This window comes from Pan troglodytes, chromosome 21 (genome assembly GCF_028858775.2).
Source record: "Pan troglodytes isolate AG18354 chromosome 21, NHGRI_mPanTro3-v2.0_pri, whole genome shotgun sequence".
Lineage (NCBI taxonomy): Eukaryota > Metazoa > Chordata > Mammalia > Primates > Hominidae > Pan > Pan troglodytes.
This window is the reverse complement of record NC_072419.2, coordinates 35,483,376-35,505,938: the sequence shown is the minus strand read 5'-3', so window position 1 is coordinate 35,505,938 and position 22,563 is coordinate 35,483,376. Positions and strand designations below refer to the sequence as shown.

The window sequence follows — 22,563 nt, the reverse complement described above, 5'->3', positions numbered from 1 at the left end:
GACATGCAGAAAAAGAGAAGTAGACACTTAAATAACCATAGTGTCTGCAGAAAAATAAAAGAAAAAAATAAGGGAAGTAGATACAGAGAATGAGTGGGGAATGAGGAATAATAACTAATGTTACATTCTAATTCAAAGCTAGTTGACTTCAGAAGAAAAAGGCCAATTCTGGGCTTACATCTCCTCTGTGAGTGATATGCTAATAAATGTTTAATAAATGGCTCTCCAGAAAGAAAAGTTGTACATTATAGAAGTTTACTATAAATTTTACTAACATAGAATGTTTTTAGAACACAATTTATAAACAATAATAAAATATGCAGTACTCTTTATTATAAATTACTAATCTAGAAAACCATGTTGAATGAAAAAAAGCCAAATACAAGATTATCTTACAGTATGATTTCATTTATATAAAGTTCAAGAATAGGCAAAACCAACATATGGTGATAGAAACCAAAACAGTGATTATATCCTTTTTTGGAAAGAAATGAAGGGAAAGGGGCACAAGGGAAATTTTTGGGGTAAATAAAATGTTTAACATGTTGAATGGGCATTATTTACAAGGATATGTACATTTGTTAAAACAAATGTGGTTAAAGTCTGCACTTTATGTAAATTATACCTGAACAAAATGAGTTAAAAAAAAGACAAGACAGATCAGACACCTTTGGTAGCTGTTACTATGTGCTTCTATGGGCAGTCTAGTGGAGGCATAGCCACTGATCCCAGTCTGCCAGCTGCATGCTATTTGTATTTATTGCCTGCAATTGTATGAAGAACTAGTGTTAAGTAGCCAGTGAACCCAGCATCAGTTATTAAAATGACTATTATTTCTCCAACGTATTTCAAGGCTGATAAACTGACTCACTGTATACATGTGGATCTGTTTTTAGACTCCCTATTCTTTTCCATTGATCTATTTTTTCTCTCCTGAGCTAATACTACACTGTATTAATTATAGAACATTTATAATAAATGTTGATCTCTGGTAGTGTAAGTCCACCAATGTTGCTCTTCATCAAATTTTATCATCACACATAAGGGACTTCTTTTTTTTTTTTTTTTTTTTTTTTTTGAGACAGAGTCTCTCACTGCCGCCTGGGCTGGAGTGCTGTGGTGTGATCTCGGCTCATTGCAACCTCCACCTCCTGGGCTCAAGCCTCAGCCTCCTGAGTAGCTGGGATTACAGGTGCCTGCCACTATGCCCAGCTAATTTTTTAGAGACGGAGTTTCACTATGTTGGCCAGGCTGGTCTCAAACTCCTGATCTCATGATTCACCCTCCTCGGCCTCCCAAAATGCTGGGATTAGGACTAAGTTTTATAGGGAAAATATATAAGCTAAGGGTCTGGAAGAGAACGCACAGGACCACAGTTTCTCACACCACTTGAGGAAGCACCAGGGCCTGAGTGAAGCAGGAGATAGACCACACCTCACCCCTATCTTTTTATCCTTCTTAAAGAGCAATTGTGAAGGCATCCATGTTGGTGAAGGAACAAATTGACTATGCAGGTAATCTGGACTACTTAACTAAAGCAGACAATCTGGCTTTAGTTGTCAGATCAAATGACTAATTGATCTAACAGATTGACCAAAGCAGACAATCTGGCTTTAGTTGTCAGAGCTTCACAGAAGTTGCATGAGAAAGCCAGGTTCTAACACCTCCCATCAGAAAGAGAAAGCCGCTAGGAAGTTGAGCTCATGTAAAGCTTTTCCCACTGAAGAATGTGGGAGTCTGAGGCTCCAGATAGCTACTCACCTAGGCATCCCAAAGGGAACTCCCAGAATTACCTTTGGAGAATTCTGGTCTTTGCACACAATTGTTATTGTGAATGAAACATTTTGGCTACATTTTATAAAAGACTCTTAAATAGTAATGCTATGAATTTTCATGTGCCAATTTTGTATGAAACCAATTTTTGGAACTGATAATTTTAAAACATACTTCAATTGGTCAAATTTTACAGGCGGATTTGAATTTCATAAGTAAATAACATTATTCTCTAACATAAAAATAGTACCTTCTTTTTCCTTCCAATGATTACGTCTCAACATTTTTTATCTTGTCTTAATCCCACCGCAAGAATCTGGGCCAGTGTTGTGACTCATTAGCTTTAATCATTAGCTCATTAGCTTTAATCATTAGAATGTGGTGGAAGTATCATTGAGCCTGTTCTCTGATGAGGCCTTAAGAGATCACAGCTTTTGCTCTTGAAACCCTGGCACTATGGGACCAACCCTAGATTGGTCTTCTGGACGATGAGAGACCATGATGACAGAGAGAACTTCATTGTCTCATCTATGACCATCATAAAATAGCCAGGCCCAGATGAGCCATTAGCTGAATGCAGATGCATGTACAAAGCCCAGTTAAGATAATCTAGCATGTCCCACACCAGAACTGCCCAGCTAAGCCCAACTGAACTTGCCAGCTCACACATCATGAGCTAAATAAATTTGTATGTAGAGCTACTCAGTTCTTGTGTGTGTTATGAGGCAGAAGCTGATAAGCATATTTAGGATAAATTATACATGAGCAGAGTCTGTTATGCTTTTATCAAATCATTGGATTTGACATGCTCATATTTATATAGGATCTCTGCGTCTATATTTGTAAATGAGTTGGCTCCCACTGATTGGGAGCTAGACTAATTTCTGCTTTTTCCATGCTACTTTGTTACAAGAGGAAAAGCAAACAATTTTATGAAGTAGGGAGACAATCCTGTTAGCATCATATATTTAAAAAGCTTAATGTGATATGCAAGGGCTGCTCCTGGCCAAACTGCAGGATTGCCTGGGACACCTCCACCAAGGCTGAGGGCCGATTCTGTCATGAGGGAATGTTGCACCCATTCTAAACCCCAAAAGCTTCCTGGGATAATGTGTATCCCAGATTTTTTCTCTAACCTACTGTTTGCAAGTAGGAGGACTGGAGTATGTGGTGGACATGGACAATAATATGTGGACATTTTTATAGGTCTAGATCATTGTTGATGGAGCCATGTTATTCCATTATATGGGATGCCCTAATTTACTTAATCTCTTATACATTAAGCTTCAGGTCGTTTATGGTCTTCTTATTGCAAAATTCTTAGAACATATTTCTTTCTGAAACCATCTTTTTCCACTCATGTAATTACATCCTAAAAATACATTCTGAGAAGCAGGATCATTGGCTCAAAGACAATGCACATTGTACATCTGATACATATAGACAAGATCCTCTCCAGCAACTTGGTACCTGTTTTTTTCCCCACCAACTTATGTAAGAACACTCATTTCCTCATTTCTGCTGACACAGAATTTTAAAAATATTTCACTCTTATCCACCTGCTCAGTAAGAAAATGACACTTCAGGGATGGTTTTATTTGCACTTGAATGGCTGTTCTGTTTACAAACTATAACTGGCAGGAAAATATAATGCAAGAAAAACTAGGAATAAACCATGATCCAAATGAAGAAACTTATAAGTCAATTAAAACAGAAAAGGACATTGTTTTTGAAGAAAAAATAAAAGACATTGTGGGCTGAGTGCAGTGGCCCACACTTGTAATCCCTGCACTTTGGGAAGCTGAGGTGGGAGGATCACTTGAAACCAGAATGAGACTAACCTGGGCAACAAAGCAAGACCCCATCTCTACAAGTAAATTTTTAAAAGAAAACATTAGCTGAACATGGTGGTATATGCCTGTAGTCCCAGCTACTCAGGAGGCTGAGGCAGGAGGATCACTTGAGCCCAGCAATTCAAGGCTTCAGCAGCAAGCCATGATCAGGCCACTGCACTCCAGCCACCTGGGTGACAGAGCAAGACCCTGTTTCCAAAAAAAAAAATAAAAATAAAAATAAGCAATGAGATCTCCTCTCGAATTCATCTATTATCCCCAATTAAATGACAATTTTGGTAGGAAGCTGACAGAAAGAGCACCCTTTAAAAACCCATTATTATACAAGTCTGCTGAGAAGAAGACTGCATCAGTCTGCAATTAACACTGTTGGTTTTTTACATGTTGTTGCTCACTTTAGTAAATGTTAGTTTTATTGAATTAATTTTATTAAGACTAACCACAGAACACCTATTCTAGTTAATTTTTAATCACATTTAAGGTGTGAGCTGTCAAACTTATTCAGCTCCCACGCTACAGAGTTTCTCTATTGTATAAGATTTCTTACGTCTGTGGGTTGTACTTTTCAGTAAAGTTTTACCACAGCTATATCATCTTGAACATTTCTCTTTGGTGTACACACCAATGAATGAAGGTTATCACTGGAGAAGTCCCATCCATACCATTTTAGATGGTTGCACTGCCACATCTAGCCTTAAAGACTTAAAAGCTTTGAACTCTGAATTACAATGTTTCTTCTGTATGTGGACTCCACTGACAATGAAACATATTGCTATAAAATCCCTCCATGCTAGTCAGGATGGCCTAGGCAATGCTGCAGTAACAAATAAACCACCAAAAATCTCAGTGGTGAGACACAGTGAATTTTTATTTCTTACTATAAAAAGAAATCCAACACAGATCAGATAGCGACCTTCTATCAATGCAGTCTGGAATAAGCAGCCTCCAAGGTCACCTTGGCAGGAATAGAGAAGCCTGAGGATGTTTATAAAGGCTAGACCTGAAAGTGGCTTATATCACTTTTGCTCACACTCCATTGGCTAGAGCTCAAACATGGGCACACTCTTAACTGCAAATGTTACTGGGAAATAGAGTCTTCTTATTCGCAAGGAAATGGAACCAGTGTGATAAACACAGCACTACCTCTGCCACACCCTTCAAATGCCACTTCTGTAGAGCTTCTCGCCTGTGCAGAGAATCTCATGGAAAACCTGAGTACTAATGTTCTTTCATAGTAAGAGCATCGGTTTCATTTCTGAGCACAATTTTGAATGTTCTTCATACAGAGAGTATTGTTCTGTTGGGGACTAAAAAAAATCTAAGGACTTTGGCTAAACTGAAGACCTTACCATAATCATCCCAATTAGAATTTCCTTCCTGGACACACCCTTTAATGGAAATTTGACCTCTAACTACAAACACTACCACAAACCACCCATTTGTCAAGAGTAACCTACTTTACCATTGTAGCATACAGCAGTTGATGGGAGCTTCACAGAAGTTCTTGAAATCCACAACCCTTGCCTGGCACACTCCAGTGCTGCAGGCTGACATTATTGATGGCAGTCTCCCTGTCTTTTGCTCCCCCAGCCCTCCCACAGGCTGAGTAAGCCTCTGTTATCTGGAATACAGTGTGGCTTCTGTTTTCCTAATTTAACCCTGACTTACTACGTTTATAATGTTTCTCTCTGCTCATGTAGTCTTTGATGAGTCAGAAGGTCTTTGCCATGCTCACAATGTGTGTACTGTGTCTCATCTATATGCACTCTCTGTTGGGCAAGGAGGTGCGAATTACGACTGAAGCCCTTACCACATGCCTTACACTTATAGGGCCTCTGTCCTCTGTGGACTCTGAGATGAACATGAAGATCTGAATTCCAACTGAAGCCTTTACCACACTCATCACATTTATATGGTTTCTCTCTTGTGTGATCGCTTTGATGGAAGTGAAAATATGAACTGTAACTAAAGCACTTTCCACACACTTCGCATTTATATGGTTTTTCTGCAGTGTGAACTCTCTGATGAGTGTGAAGAACAGAACTATACCCAAAATCCTTTCCACACACATTGCATTTGTATTGTTTCTCCCCTGTGTGGACTCTCTGGTGAATGTGAAGGTGTGTACTTTGGCTGAAGCCCTTTCCACACTCACCACACCTATAAGGTTTCTCCCCTGTGTGAAACCTCCAGTGGACTTGAAGAACGGAGCTTGAACTAAAGCACTTGCCACACTCACTGGATTTGTAGGGCTTCTCTCCAGTGTGGACTCTCTGATGGATAAGAAGTTTGGAGCTCTGTTCAAAGCCCTTCCCACACTCTTCACATTTGTAGGGCTTTTTCACTGTGTGTACTCCCTGATGAATACAAAGAAGTGACCGAAATCCAAACGCTTTCCCACATACGTGGCATTTGTAGGGCATCTCCCCTGTGTGGACTCGATGATGGTTGTGAAGGGAGGAGTTGCACCTGAAGCCCTTGCCACATTCTTTACATTTGTAGGATTGTCTCCTGAGGGGACTTTCTGACATCTGGGAAGGTCTGAGCTCTGTTTGCAGCCTGTAGGCCATTCGTGGAATTCATAGGGAGTCTCTCTTGAGTGGGTTTTACAATGAATGATAAGATATTGGCTCTGACTTAAGTTCTTTCCATACTGGTCACATTTATAAGATTTTTCTCCTAGGTGAGTGCTGTGATGGACACGAGGATCTGTATCATCTGCAAAGGCCACCCCACAGTTATTACATGTGAAAGGCTGTGGTAAAACATGGACCACATGATGTTGTTCAACTGTTGATTTCATACCCAAGTTTTTCCCACAGTTGGGGTGTCTACCAGGGTCCTCTCCTTTACATTCTTGGGACTCATGATGATCACATGAGGTCCAATTGAGGCTCTCATCATGCCGAGCACGTCTGTACAATTTCTCTTCCACGTAAATTCCCTTATATCTTCCCTGAGATTTCTGGGGCTCGGTAATTATGTTGGCTTTCCTCCAAGATTCTGGAGTAGGAACCTGTGTCAGGCTTTGCCATGCTGTGATATCTTGATTTTTGATAATGGCATTTACTACATAGTTTTCATTTTCAGAAATCTGAAGAGACACGCCTGCCCACTCTTCACAGAGGGAAACATCTTCTAAATGTGGGGAACACTGTTCTTGAAGGTTCATGATATAATCCTGACTCACACTTAAATCCCGGATCTTTTGTTTCCAAATCTGTCAGCAATGAAGCACTTCTTGAGAAAGGTGACTTAACCCCTTTCCCTGAAGATTCAAAATGTTGTTTTTAATCCCGTCTCCCATGAGAAGAAAGAGAATTTGTGAATCACCTGTCCAGAGGTTTTGAGAAAATGAAATATGATGGGGTGGGAAGTTGTCCCTGGCTTCTATTGGCATGGGAAACAGTTAGAGCCACAGTAATTCTAACCTGTGAGCTGTCAATTAGAAATCAAGTATTGTAGGGAAATTAAGAGAAATCTTGGCCAGGTGCAGTGGCTTATGGCTGTCATAGCAACACTTTCAGAGGCTGAGGTGGGAGGATCACTCAAGCTCAGGAGATCAAGACCAGGCTGGGCAGTATGGTGAGATCGCATCTCTACAAAAAAATTGAAAATTGGTTCTGTTTTGCCCATGATTTCAGCTACTTGGAAATCTGAAGTTGGAAGATTGCTTAATCCTGGGACGCAGAGGCTGCAGTGATCCAAGATTGTGCCACTGCATTCCAGCCTGGGTGACAGAGCAAGACATTTCCACCCCCACACAGCAAAAAAGAATAAAAGGAAATCTTAGGAAAAATTTATGAAGGAAGAAATTCACCTCCCCACTATAAGAGTGGTCAATAAAAAGACTTTAATAATCTTGCTACAAAAGGTACGGGAAAGGCTCCCATTTTATGTAGTATATGTGTGTATAGAAATAATACATATTGATGGAGTGTTTTTTATATGTTGGGCAGAGTAAGGGACACAAAGGGTCACAAGAGGTTTCAGAAACAAGCAAGTCCTATCTCCTGATGGCTTCCCTTCCTTCACATCACTGTCATATGGAGGACTATCATGTATGTTTGTGTACAACCTGCACTACTGTACATGGTGAGCCTTAAGGGGATGGGGATAAAAAGGCAATGGGGATTGAAATAGGGATAAACATTGTGAAATGTGGTCCTGGCGTTGTGCGGGGATGCATATGTAAACCTCTGAGACAAGCTTTAAGAGACATCCTTTTTATTTTCCCCGAGGTTCTTTGCCTTCATGAAAAGATAGAGACCACTCAGATACTATAATCCATTTCTTTAAGTTCTGACCTTTTAAGTTATTGCAGAATCTCAAAGAGCCATGACTATGAGAATGGGGAACAGATACTGTGGCACTGTCAATGGCCTGGCACCCAGGGAAGCAAGACTGTGGTATATAACAAACAGGGGGCTGAGGCAGAAGAGGATGATCATATTTTTGGGACCCTAAGATGGGTTTCAAAATGGCATGAATATCATGGTCAAGTCCCACTGGATACCGCTTCTGGTTCAAGGTCCTTTCTGGGTTGTTTTATTGAAAGTGACTTTAGTTTATAAGATAGTATCAGGGAAAGGGAGACTATGAGCTGCCCCAAATGGGTTTTTTTTTTTTTTTTTTTTTTTTTTTTCCTTTTAATTACATTTATTTTAATGCTGAATTTACTCCCGTGCCATAAGTTTTTGTTTCTTCAGTTTCTTCTGGGATATCTTTTTCTTCTGGGCAACCTCCTCTTCTGGTTTAGGAACAATCTGTTCCTTTTCCGTAAGGATCATCTCAATGTGGCAGGGAGAGCTCATGTATGGGTTAATCCGACCATGAGCTCTGTAAGTCCGGCGGCGCATCTTAGGTGCTTTGTTCACTTGGATATGCTCAATGACCAGAGAATCTACATCTAAACCCTTAAGTTCAGCATTACTCTCTGCGTTTTTAAGCATGTGCAGCAAAAATTCAGCACTCTTTTTGGGCCACCGACCTTGTGTCCAGCCCCACTGCTTGGCCTGCGCACACCTGCCAACTCCACCATTGTAACGTCGGAATGGTACACACTGTTTCTGTAAAGTGACATCTTTCAGATACTTCGTGGCTTTTCGTATATGCATACCCTTGATGGCCTGAGCAGTTTCACGAGTGTTCTTGAAGTGAACACGAAGATTGGAACCTCTTGATTTGCATGATTTCGTGGGGTTCTCCGGGTCAAGTGAATAGCGAACCATTTTCACAGATTACCTCAGGCTGCTTAGGGAAAGAGCCCAAATGGGTTTTAAGCAGTGGTTTCCCAATTGTTTTGATTGTAACCCACAATAAAATCAGCATTGTGACTCAGTAGGAATAGGCATGGACATCAACACAGACTGCTCACTAAAACAGAAGTTTTATCAGCTGATACTTACATATGATGTGCAAGGCATTTTGATAAATTCTTCTGTTTTCTGCTCTATTAATCTATTTTGCTTTTTAAAAATTGCTAGTTATGACACAGTAATTTGATTTCAGGACTCATCAAGAGGGTTTTATCCTGCAGTTTGAGAAACAACTGCAGGGATATGCAGATTTATGTAGAAGGTCCTGTGTCTACAGATTACACGTTGGTTTCACGAGGTTATTTATTAAAAACACAGGACCTAGGGCCAGATTAGGAGGGCTCAAATCCTAGTTCTTCTTATAAGCTGTGTGATCATGGGCAAGTTATTAATTCTGTGACTCAGTTGTTTCATCCATTGGTATGGTTTGGCTGTGTCCTCACCCAAATCTCTTCTTGAATTGTAACTCCCATAATTCCCAAGTGTCATGTCCCATAATTCCCACATGTCACAACCCCCACACAGAGTCCCTAGCAGGGCACTACCTAGTGGAGCTGTGAGAAGAGGGCCACTGTCCTTCAGACAGCAGAATGCTAGATCCGACAGCTTGCACCGTGTGCCTGGAAAAGCCACAAACACTTGACACCAGCTCACAAAAGCAGCCGGAAGGGAGACTATACTCTGCAGAGCCACAGGGGTGGAGCTGCCCAAGACCATGGAAACCCATCTCTTACATCAGCGTGACCAGGATGCAAGACATGGAGTCAAAGGAGATCACTTTCGAGCTTTAAGATTTGACTGCCCCGTTGGATTTCAGACTTGCATGAGGCCTGTAGCCCCTTTGTTTTGGCCAATTTCTCCCATTTGGAACAGCAGCATTTACACAATGCCTGTACCTGCCCTGTATCTAGGAAGTAAATAAATTGTTTTTTTTATTTTACAGGCTCATAGATGGAAGAGACTTGGCTTGTCTCAGATGAGACACTGGACTGTGGACTTTTGAGTTAATGCTGAAATGAGTTAAGACTTTGTGGGACTGTTGGGAGGCATGATTGGTTTTGAAACGTAAGGACATAAGATTTGGGAGGGGCCGGGGTGGGATAATATGGTTTGGCTGTGTACCCACCCAAATCTCATCTTGAATTGTAACTCCCACAATTCCCATGTGTCATGGGAGGAACCCGGTAGGAGGCGATTGAATTATGGGTGCCGGTCTTTCCTGTGTTGTTCTCATGATAGTGAATGAGTCTCATGAGATCTGATGGTCTTTAAAAGGGAGATTCTGATGGGCGCACTGGCTCACACCTGTAATCCCAGCACTTTGGGAGGCCAAAGTGGGTTGATCATGAGGTCAAGAGATTGAGACAATCCTGGCCAACATAGTGAAACCCTGTCTCTACTAAAAAATACAAAAATTAGCTGGGCATGGTGGTGCATGCCTGTAGTCCCAGATACTGGGTTGGCTAAGGCAGGAGAATTGCCTGAACTTGGTAGTTGGAGGTTGCAGTGAGCCAAGATAGCACCACTGTACTTTAGCCTGGCTACAGAGCCAGACTCTTAAAAAAAAAGGGGGGGGGCGGTTTCCTGCATAAGCTCTCTTCTCTTGTCTGCCACCATGTAAGACGTGCCTTTCACTTTCCACCATGACTGTGAGGCCTCCCCAGGAATGTGGAACTGTAAGTCCAATACATCTCTATCTTTTGTAAATTGCCCAGTCTCAGGTATGTCTTTATCAGCAGTGTGAAAACAGAGTAATATGTCCATAAAAGGGGGATAATAACAGTAACTATCTGTATTAGTCCATTCTCATGTTTCTAATAAAGACATACCCAAGACTGGGTAATTTATAAAGGAAAGAGGTTTAATTGACTCATATTTCCATATGGCTGTGGAGGCCTCAAAATCATGGCAGAAGGTGAAGGAAGAACAAAGGTACATCCTACATGGTGGCAGGCAAAGAGAAAGCCTGTGCAGGAGAACACCAATTTATAAAACCATCAAATCTCATGAGACTTGTCACTCTCATAAGAACAGCATGAGAAAGACCCCTGCCCCATGATTCAGTTACCTCCTACCAGGCCCCACCTACAACATATGGGAATTATGGGAGCTACAATTCAAGATGAGACTTGGGTAGGGATATAGCCAAACCATATCTCTATCTCATAAACTAAACTTAGGTAGCACATAACTGTATATGAACCTCTGAGAAATGAAAATGAGGTTAGATATTTATCAAAAAGTAATCAAATAAGCCAACACTTAGATTACACTTACTACATACCAGTAAGTGTTGGCTATTGTAACTGCCAACCAAATCAAAGTTCTCCCTTTGTTCCTTTAACACTGGTTTATCCAAAACATTGGATAAACATTGATTTTTCTCCAGAAGCATCCAATAGATCAAGGCTCTTGGTGATGTGTGAATTTTATGTCTCATTCTGAGAAATATGAGGAAAGAATGAGAGCCTAAATGTGTGATTAGGGGAGGGAGGGATTACTACCTGCATTGAATGCCCACAGGCCAGGGGTATGAGATTTGGGGAGAGCTCCCTCACAAACCCATCACAAGGGGCCAGATCCTCACATTGATCTGTAAAAGCTCATTAACTGCAGGGTTCTAACCTGCACATGCATCTCTTAGGTGTTTTCTTTCCAGTGGTCAAAGTTTCTCTTTGTGATCTAACTGGAGTTTTCTATGTGGTTTGAAATGATGATTTCAGGACACAGGTCCAGTGGTCTGATGCTCAGTTACTCACCCACTGAGATGAGGTTCCTGAAGTTTTCCAGCATCACATCTTGGTACAGCTTTATCTGGGATTTATCCAATACTGCCAGCTCTTCCTTGGTGAAGATAACAGCTATGTCCTTGAATGTCGCCCTTTCCTAAAACATCAACTACATGCCACGTCAATCATCCACACAAATGACTGGTCTTAGTCTGTTTGGGCTGCCTTAATAAAATACCACAGTCTGATTAGGTTAAACAAAATAAACTAACTTCTTACTCTTCTGGAGGTTGGAAAGTCTAAGATCAAGTACCACCAAGATAGGTTTCATTCAGGTTTCTTCTCTTGGCTTGCAGACAGCTGTCCTCTCACTGTGTCCTTACATGGCAGAGGGAGAATGAGAGCAAGCTCTGTTGAGGCTGTCTCATAAGGACATTAATCCTATTGGATCAGGGATTCCCAAAGGACAATATTAATCAAATTATAAAATATGGCCCAGGAAATAGGCACAGATAAATCTATACTAAGGTGTTGTGCTGATACACAAGTCTAGTACTGTTCCATGAGTTCATTTCTCATCACACACCAAGATTTGGTATTTCCACTTTTTCATGGCAGATTAATCTATTTTTATCATGTTAAAAGGAACTAAGAAGACAGGGTAACTAAAAGCCTGGCTCCTAGATTCAAAAAACACAATAGAGAAAAGGGAGATTATTAGCATAATTAAGAACACTTGGATATCAACTAGGTATTAAAAAATAGTGGTATCAATGTGAAATTTCTCGAGTATGTTAGCAGTAATGTGGAAATGTAGGAAAATGCTCTTACTCTTAGGAGATACAAGCTGAAATATTTAGGAATGAATTATAATCATGCCTGCAATTTATCCCCAACTGGGTCATCAAAATAAAATATAGATATGTGTGTGTATATACGTATATTATGCATATGTTTATGGGTGATTGTTAACAATTGGTGAATCTAGGTGAAGATTACACATTATGCTATTCTTTCATTTTCCTGATAAATTGAAATTTCTCAAAATAAAAGGATGTGGGGAATAATCTGATATTAATAACCATCTCCTAATCAAGAAAACAATTTTTACATAAAATATTTCTATTGCTGCATATATCACACTGCTCAGAGTTAAGTATTTACAGATATGTTCTCTCAATAGACTCTGCATCTCTAAATAATGCAGAACTTTCAAATGAAAGTTGTAAGCAGTTACAAAGGACTTCACAAAGAATATGTTCCTAACAATTGTCCAATTACCAAAATCTGACAATGATTAAAAACAAAATCTAGGGGAGCCAGCACGGTTGTCCTAATAGCATCACTCTCTCTGTAACACTACTGTATGCCTTCTTCTGTGGGAGGCAACAAAATTGAATTGGAGTTAATCATTCAGGAAATACAGATACACTGAAGTCTGCTTGGGGTGTTCCAATGTAGGAAGAAGGGGTTAGGAATAGAGGTTCACCCAGCCTACACCCCATTCTCCCTTCTCTGCCTCAACTATAGAGCCTGGGAAAACAAAACACTCATTTCTCCACCACCCTTGTAGCTGGATGGATGCCTTGTAGGAATCCTAGGCAGCGATTGTCATAGGATGCAGATACAAGGACAGCCCCAAAATATTAAGAAACCAAATTTTTCAACGAATAAACACTTGCAAAAATCTATAAATATTTTCCTCTCTGAAGTATTCTTGTAGAACCATCTATGAAGTATTCTTGTAAAACCTTGAACCTGAATATATTCAAGCATCTGGTGCTTCCACTTACAAGAAATACTGTGGATAGAGTAACACATTGAAAGACACCAAAAGGAAGCAAGCAAATGCATTCCAAATGTAGGAAAGAACACAGGATACCAAACATGGTTTCTACAAGTCAATAGCAGGAGAGAATAAAGTAGAGGGGCAGATTTCTCTAGATTAAAAGAGATTATGAGACACAACAGCCAACTATATGATAGTATAGACTTTTGGTAAGATCCCATTTGAACAAACCAACTGTTAAAAATTTTTTGAGATAATCAGGGAAATTTGGTTATTGTCTGGGTATTAGATAATACCAAATAATTATTGATTATCTCATTAGTCAGTTTTTAAGGAAATATATACTGAAATACATAGAGAATGTGATAAATTAGATTGCTGTTTAGAAATATCCTCTTCCATGCTCACCAATCCCACTAAAGGACCAGAGTGTGTTTTCTTACCCCTTTAGTTTTGACTTGGCAATGTAACTTGCTCTGGCTACCAAAATGAAGCAGAAGTGAGAATGTGCCATTTCTAACCTGGGCCTTGACAGATCTCACGCATTCACTTGCTCTCTTGTCCCTCTGTCTTCACTATGAGGACACACCCAAGCTAACCAAAACCAGCAGAGTGCTACCAAATACTCATGGCATTGGCTTTAGGTCCAGGCCATAACCATTGAGGACACTGTTATAGGAGGCTGGAAAAATGGTTACCTGGGTGATGTAGTGGTGAACACTTGGTAAACTGTTGCTGTAATTTAGAAGATAGAAAATGTACCTAATGAATCTTGGACTTGGGCAAGATGGTTTCCAGGCAGAAGGATAAAGTGTGAGCTCTTTCATTTTAGCTGCATATATAATAAGGTACTATACAAAAGCGATGTGCTCAGAGAAAAACCAATACAGTGTAAATACCATGCCTCTTTCAAATACTCTGGGAAAGAAAAAACTGAAAAACAGATTAAGCAAATCCCTTTGGCAGTAAGTTAATCGTTGAAACTTCATGATGGGTACTGCAAATGGAGCCTCATAATACCATTTGTTCTTTTTGTGTATTTTCATAATTAATTTTTTTCATGATTAAAAGAAAATCCCTCCTCCACACTGTGATGGTCTTTTTAATGTGGCAACTTGGCTAAGCTACGGTCCTCAGTTATTGAATAAAACACTAATCTAGGTATTGCTATGAAGATAATTTGTAGATGTGATTAAAGTCCATAATCAGTTGACTTTAAGGGAGATTATTCTAACTAATCTGAGTATGTCTGACTCAAAAAACTGAAGGGTCTTATGAGCAGAGCTGAGGCTTCCCTGGGAGGGGGAGAAATTCCACCCATAGACAGGGGCTTCAGTCTGTGTCTAAGAGTTCTGGCCCACCCTTCCTGAGGACTGCCCTGTGGATTTTGGACTTGCCTAGTTAGCCCCCATAATCATATAAATCAATTCCTTATGATAAATCTCTTAATATATATCTCTTACTGGTTCTGCCTTGCTGGTTGAACTCTGACCAATACATACCCATTCAAATCTTGTTACTTATCGAACGAGACCAGTGACATTTAGAGTATGGTCATGTATATGCTGCCCATGCACTCAGATGCTGCGGCAACACCAAATTGCTATAAAAGCTTCTGAACTTAGTCTTGATTCTTTTTCCCTCATGGGGCAGTGATAAGCAGTTCATGGACTGGTACTGGTACATGAACCACACTTAGAGTAGCACCAAAGTAGACACCTTGAAATCTGTGAGTTTGTTTCTTCACTTCTATAAAGGGAGTCAAACCACCTGCCTCACAAAGTCATTATGAGTAAGATGAAGTACCTAATACATAGTAGTCACTTAAAAAATGCTGACCACCTTTCAGAAAACAGAAGTGCTGGTTCCTCAGAATGAACAGTATATTTAAAGAGAAAGAAACCCTTAACTTACCTGGAACTTAATCATACTGTCTTCCTTTTGGAAAGGGCAGGATTCTGGAAAAGCAGAACTGCAAAGAAGAAAGAATCCATGAGATCATGGATTCAACAAGTTATAAATGAACATTGGTTCCTTCCTTATATGTACAAATTTCTCACAATTTCTTCTCTCCCTAGATATCATCTCTTCTCATTCTGAACAGACTGAACTCCCACCTCCTCAAGACTTCCCTAGATTTGTCCCCAGTCCCTCAATCTCAGACCACTGTGTAACTCCTATCTCTCTCCTCAAGCTTTTGGGTCAAAACCTGCACATTTTTTCCTTTTCTCAGACTTGTGAATGAACTGACATAATCTACATCTGAATTACGCTGGAAAAAAGGCTCCAGAATTGCTGAGTAAGGGAGCAGTCTCAGGGCTGGGCACAGTGGCTCACACCTGTAATCCCCAGCACTTTGGGAACCCGAGACGGGTGGATCACTTGAGGCCAGGAGTTCGAGACCAGCCTGGTCAACATGGTGAAACCCTGTCTCTACTAAAAATACAAAATTAGCTGGGCTTGGTGGCGGGCACCTGTAACCCCAGCTACTCAGGAGGCTGAGGCAGGACAATCACTTGAACCTGGGAGGCAGAGGCTGCAGTGAGCTGTGCTTGCACCACTGCACTCCAGCCTGGGCAACAGAGACAGACTTTGTCTCCAAAAAAAAAAAAAAGAGAGCAATCTCAGGATGACAGGGACCTTCTGCTATTTCCACTTTCACATGAAAGACTTGATCTTGTATGGCCAGGCCTGTGGTCTAAAGAACTTGCGATTAGCCAAGATATACAAATTAAATCCCAATTTTTATTATCATGTTAATCAATAATACAAATTTTTAAACATCTACACCTTGACTCTTGGCTTCCTAAACTGTCTCTCCAGCACCCATTCTATCCCTTGCTTTTGCAAATATTGATGACACACTTATGACATATAAGACGCATCCTCTGCTCTGGAAATGCTCACAGTATACTGAACTGTACATGTTCTCAGACTGCACGTAGACCAAAGTAGATAGATAGACCTTCTAAGCTTGCCACTTCATATACACTAAAGTCCCTTCCTGTTCTGCTAATATCAGTGGATTCCGTTGCCAATTAGCTTCCAGTTGGGTTCAACCAATGGGGAAAGCCAGCAAGAGATCCAGGGAAGGGACAAGAGTGAAGTCAGAATATTTATTCCCCCAGGTTTTTCCCTAGAGGTTGCTGTGGAATGGCTATGCTCCATATCCATTGACCAAAGGTCATGGCCACCATCAGGCAGCTGTCATCCCATAAATCTTTCTTCACATTTTAGTGACTGCCTCCTCCCTTAGCCCTTCAGTCCTAAAGGCAGTAAGTTACCCTGCTATCACTAGCTCTGAAATATTGCAATACCCTTTGTTGATTACCACAGCCTGCCTACAACTTTATAGATTGTCCCTTTATTAAGCTCTTCTCAAATTACCCAATTTGAGTGTTCTGTTTATTTTTTATTGGGATTCCATCTGGTAAACGCTGTAAGCTCAATTGCCTCTCGCCTTTGTGGGGAAACTTACTGTATAAAATTGCCACTTTAAGCACTGTGTAAACTCCAAAGATTAAAAAATAAAAGCCAAAAACCACGTTTGTGCCTTCTCAGATAGTGCTTCTCACACTATCTGTGATAAAGGACTAGTTTTTATATTATTATTACCGTTACTTTCAGTCTGTCACAGACTGATATTTTGGTAAGATACAGTAAAAAGAAATTACTGGAAAAAGGAAATTAAGAAGGTATGCAAATTAAAGCCCAATTGTTATTATTATATTAATCAATAAGACAAAATTTTAAACATCTACAATCAAGTTCTCAAATTATCTGGTCACAGACCAATATCATTTATTGGCACTGGTCTGTTGGTTACCCTTTGAATTGCAGCTCACAGGGTTATAGAATCAGGTTAATAGAATATGAAATGTCTTTTTGGTAAATCCTTGGGCTCTTTTTCTCTCCTTTAATACCTTTAAGAGACATCATTAATCACTTCTTATTTTGGGCTCCAACAAAGGCCAAAATAAGGAATGTTCAACTTATTAATACAGCATGAATTACATCATTTTACAATAGTTAAAACCTACCAAGGAAACACTCCTCCTTTCCCCTGTCAAAAAACTACAAATCCTAAAAACAAAACAAAACAAAAACAAACAAACAAAAAAAACAATCTGTACTCTTTTATCCACTGTACTTGCTAAGGATCTTATCATTTAACAAGCACTCAATCAATGTTTCTTAATATTAACAAATGCACAAACAGAATTGGCTTGGATATTATACATTATACGCACGTGCAAAGACATAAACTCACCCTCTACTTCCAGTACCCATTCTCACTTAAGAGCCAATAATGGGACAGGTTTATTTTCAAGCACACATCTACACACATGCAGTCACACATATATGGTTGAGGGTTTGGTTTCCTGAATTTCTGGCTTCAGACACTCCCTGCCTGTATCAACTATGGGCCATGGCAGGAACCAGATGGCACATTCAAATTTGAGGGGAGTTTAATAAACAGACAGCTTACGATGGTGTTGGCTGGGGGCAAGGAAATCAGAGTGGATAAGGCTCTATCCTGGGAAGTGACAGGGAGGTGCCATTATAATACCTGGGCCTTAAGAGGTAAGGGGAGGGAGCAGTCCCTGGACCCTGGAACTGAGAGGACTGTGTGGCCAGGGCCACCCAAACCATGACCTGTTGTTTAGAAGGGCAGCTAATCTGTGACAATCCTGCAGAGAGAGAACTGGGGGACAAGATCCTCCAACTCACACTTCTTCCTCTCTCCAAACTTTCCTGTTGAGACTTCCCACTGGCCAAAGACAAGCAAGGCCAGAAGGCAATGGTGGCCTTTCAGGGCAGACAGCAGGGTGGAAAAGGTGGGGAGCCAAAGGCATGGGACACATGGCACCTCAGGACTCTTGTTTTTTCCCTATCTGCCAAAGTCCACACAGCTGTCTCACACAAATGCCTTTCTCATCCCTCAACCTGACAACTACTCTGATCTGAGGAATACATCAGGAATGAGACCAGATGCCCATATCAACCTCTTCAGGGAATGAAGACCTAGAGGAAAAGTGCAGCTGAATCTGGAACTGCAATTGTCCAGAAACACGATCAGAAATGTAATAAATGTTGCTATTACACCTAAAATAATTAACACTAAATCTCTAACTTTATCAAATATACAGAGAGCGTTCAAACTTCAAATTTGGTGAGTGTAATTTAACAACTTACATTTGCTCATGTGCTTTATAATACTCAAATTCCGTACTCCCTGGCTCACAGCATGTGAGGTGAGAATGGAGTTAATAATTTGGGGCAGTTCTTTTATTTTCTTTCTTTTTTTTTTTTTTTTTTCCTTTTGAGACGGAGTCTCGCTCTGTCGCCCAGGCTGGAGTGCAGTGGCGCGATCTCGGCTCACTGCAAGCTCTGCCTCCCGGGTTCACACCATTCTCCTGCCTCAGCCTCCCGAGTAGCTGGGACTACAGGTGCCTGCCACCATGCCCGGCTAATTTTTTTTTTTTTTTTTTTTTTTTTTTTTTTTTTTTTTTTTTTTTTTTTTTTTTTAGTAGAGACGGGGTTTCACCGTGTTAGCCAGGATGGTCTCGATCTCCTGACCTCGTGATCCACCCAAAGTGCTGGGATTACAGGAGTGAGACACCGCGCCAGGCCTGGGGCAGTTCTTTTCAAAATGTGTTTGGTGACATTAAACTCCAGAGTTTTTACAGTCTGAGTTGTTTCTTTATTGCCAGAAGCCGGAACCTCTGCCCTGAAGTCACAAATGCCCCAATGGAGTCAGAGCTGCCAAAATCCAGAGTTCAGACCCAAGACAACTCCCCATCCAAGAACTTAGGGGTGCTGAGCCAGAATCGCCCCCACCAAACTGAGCGAGAATAGCCCAAGCCATCCTCTATCTCCAGAGACAAGCTGCTTAAGCAAATCTCTCATCCCATTCAGGGAGGCACAACCCCAGCCATTACTCCCAAACCCTGAGCCAGCTCCCCTCTGCCCTTATCCAGAGATGCACATTCCAAGACTGACCCTAAGCCTCGACCCAAGGTGGCACAGCGCAAGTCGCTGTCACGAAACGTGAAGATGCACGTTTTGTCAAACCCAGGGCTGCTCCCCAAACCGAGACCAAGCGCTTCCCATCCCATCCCGGGTAGGTAGGGGCCGCTGAACTTCCCCAGCCTACCCCACCCACTAGGCCTTATCATTGGTCACCAGTCCCCTCCTCCACTCCTCCTACTTCAGTCCACAGGGACGGGTCACAGCTGCACATCCTACACCCCTACTCCTGGCTACACTTCCGAGAGGGGCGCGGTCCAGGAGGGCCTCACCCCAGCATCCCAAACAATGTCGCCCGCAGCTTGCGTCTGGTACCACGGCGCTTGCGCAAGGAGGCCTATGGACTACAATCCCCAGAAAGCCCCACGCGCAGCAGTGGCCATTCGCAAGGCTACCCGGGTGAAAGTAGCCTTTGACGTCCGTGCATTTGGAAGTCCTTTGACTTCCATGCATTCGTCTAAAATAATGACAATCATAATAACGATAAAGTAATGAAATGTTAAATCACTATCAACGATGAAAAGAAAAAGTTTCAATATTTTACTACTTGGAAATGAGCACTTTACCATTTTAGTGAAGACTTTTACAGGTTCTTATTTTATAGGCATGTCTTTTAATGTTAAAACCACGAAACTTTTCAATTAAAATTCACTTAAATTGTTCCATCCCCGCCCCACACCATGTTTTGTTTCTGTTGATGAAGACTCTGCATAATCTACACTTGCGATATAACATAGCCCAGTAATTTTTTTCCTAGTCTCAGAAGAAGCAGAATGAATTAACAACCATTGTCTGAATCCTTAATAGGGGAATTGCAGGAGTACTCATTACAACATAACAAGAAAACGCGGGAAGTTTTCAGATTATTTTTGAAAATTTCCCCTTGTTGGGACTTAGGCTTTATTTTACTTTATGTTATTGCATTTAAGATTTAAGATCATTAAAAAGTCAGGAAACAACAGGTGCTGGAGAGGATGTGGAGAAATAGGAACACTTTTACACTGTTGGTGGGACGGTAAACTAGTTCAACCATTGTGGAAGTCAGTGTGGCAATTCCTCAGGGATCTAGAACTAGAAATACCATTTAACCCAGCAATCCCATTACTGGGTATATACCCAAAGGATTTTAAATCATGCTGCTATAAAGACACATGCACACGTATGTTTATTGCGGCTCTATTCACAATAGCAAAGACTTGGAACCAACCCAAATGTCCAACAACGATAGACTGGATTAAGAAAATGCGGCACATATACACCATGGAATACTATGCAGCCATAAAAATGATGAGTTCATGTCCTTTGTAGGGACAGAGATGAAACTGGAAACCATCATTCTCAGCAAACTATAGCAAGGACAAAAAACCAAACACCGCATGTTCTCACTCATAGGTGGGAATTGAACAATGAGAACACATGGACACATGAGGGGGAACATCACACACCGGGGCCTGTTGTGGGGTGGAGGGAGGGGGGAGGGATAGCATTAGGAGATATACCTAATGCTAAATGCGTGCAGCACACCAACATGGTACATGTATACATATGTAACGAACCTGCACGTTGTGCACATGTACCCTACAACTTAAAGTATAATAATAATAAAATTAAAAAAAATTAAGATTTCTATTAAAGAAAATTTTGGGTACTCTAATGGGGTGAGAAAATTGAATAAGAATTCCATTAGAGACCCACAGTTTTAGCCTGGAGGAAAGCCCTGATAATGGGTGAGAACAATCTCTCTCCTAGGAATGGTCACCTGGTCCTGCTGGCAGAGGCTCTGTTTGGAATATCTGGCTGACATTCCGTTTTCCACGCACCCTCAAGCTGTAGGTGTCATGAGGCAGTTCCAGTCCTAGACTAGACAGAGAAGTGAAGACCCCTACCTCTAGGCAATGGGCAGGAAATGGTTGAATAATATCCAACTATAGCTTGACATTGCAACTTAGGGCACATAAAGGGACAGTGCAATTCTTTTGGCTTATTTCTGTCTTTTGATGTTTACATGTTTGATGTTCTTATATATTGCTCTAAGTTGAAGGATTACTTGATTTAATTTGACATACTTGAATTTTAAAAAGGGAGTTCAGGAACATTTTTATTTTTGACTTAATACAATGTTAATTTTTGTGACATCTGTGTCTATTGGAAAACAATGTGTTTTCTCTATCAGAGGGATATGCATACATTTATATTTTCACCAGACTTGTTAATTGTGCTGTTTAAATTTCCTACATGCTTATTTATGCTTACTTACATTTTTTCATTATGCATCTGTCAATGATTGAAAAGTTCATGTCAAAAAGGCTCCCAGGCTGGGCGTGGTGGCTCAAGCCTGTAATCCCAGTACTTTGGGAGGCCGAAGTGGGCAGATCACGCGGTAAGGAGTTCAAGACTAGCCTGGCCAGGATGGTGAAACCCCCTCTCTACTAAAAGTACAAAAATTAGCCAGGCATGGTGGCAAACACATGTAGTCCCAGCTACTTGGGAGGCTGAGGCAAGAGAATCGCTTGAACCCAGGAGGCGGAGGTTGCAGTGAGCCTGCACTCCAGCCTGGGCGACAGAGCAAGACTCTTTCTCAAAAAAAAAAAAAAAAAGAAAGAAAGAAAAATTTAAAAAAAAGTCTATAATGGTATATTTGTCATTTTCCTCTCTATAGCATTTGCTTTATTTATTTATTTAATTTTTTTTTTTGAGACTGAGTCTCGCTCTGTTGCTCAGGTTGGAGGGCAGTGGCGCCATCTCAACTCACTGCAAGCTCCCCCTCTCAGGTTCATGCCATTCTCCTTCCTCAGCCTCCCGAGTAGCTGGGACTACAGGCGCCCGCCACCACGCCCGGCTGATTTTTTTGTATTTTTAGTAGAGACAGGGTTTCACCGTGTTAGTCAGAATGGTCTCCATCTCCTGACCTTGTGATCTGCCCGCCTCGGCCTCCCAAAGTGCTGGGATTACAGGCATGAGCCACCGCGCCCAGCCTACTTCATTTTTCAAAAGTCGTGTTATTAGGTATACAAGCGGCTTTACATTTTAAAAGTCGTGTTATTAGGTATGGAAGTGGTCTGTTCCTTATC

The 22,563-nt window shown here is 41.0% G+C and overlaps 1 protein-coding gene and 1 pseudogene across 1 annotated transcript; both read right to left on the bottom strand.

Moving 5' to 3' along the window:
* Positions 1-2,828: 2,828 nt before the first annotated feature.
* On the bottom strand, positions 2,829-19,808 carry LOC465131 (zinc finger protein 285-like). Its single transcript, XM_024352273.2, is given in 5 exon segments — positions 2,829-6,129; positions 6,132-6,926; positions 11,704-11,830; positions 15,377-15,434; positions 19,765-19,808. Coding segments are annotated over 5 exon segments (1,818 nt in total). The 5' UTR covers positions 19,773-19,808; the 3' UTR covers positions 2,829-5,299.
* On the bottom strand, positions 8,243-8,891 carry LOC735501 (ribosomal protein L17 pseudogene; annotated as a pseudogene).
* Positions 19,809-22,563: the final 2,755 nt, after the last annotated feature.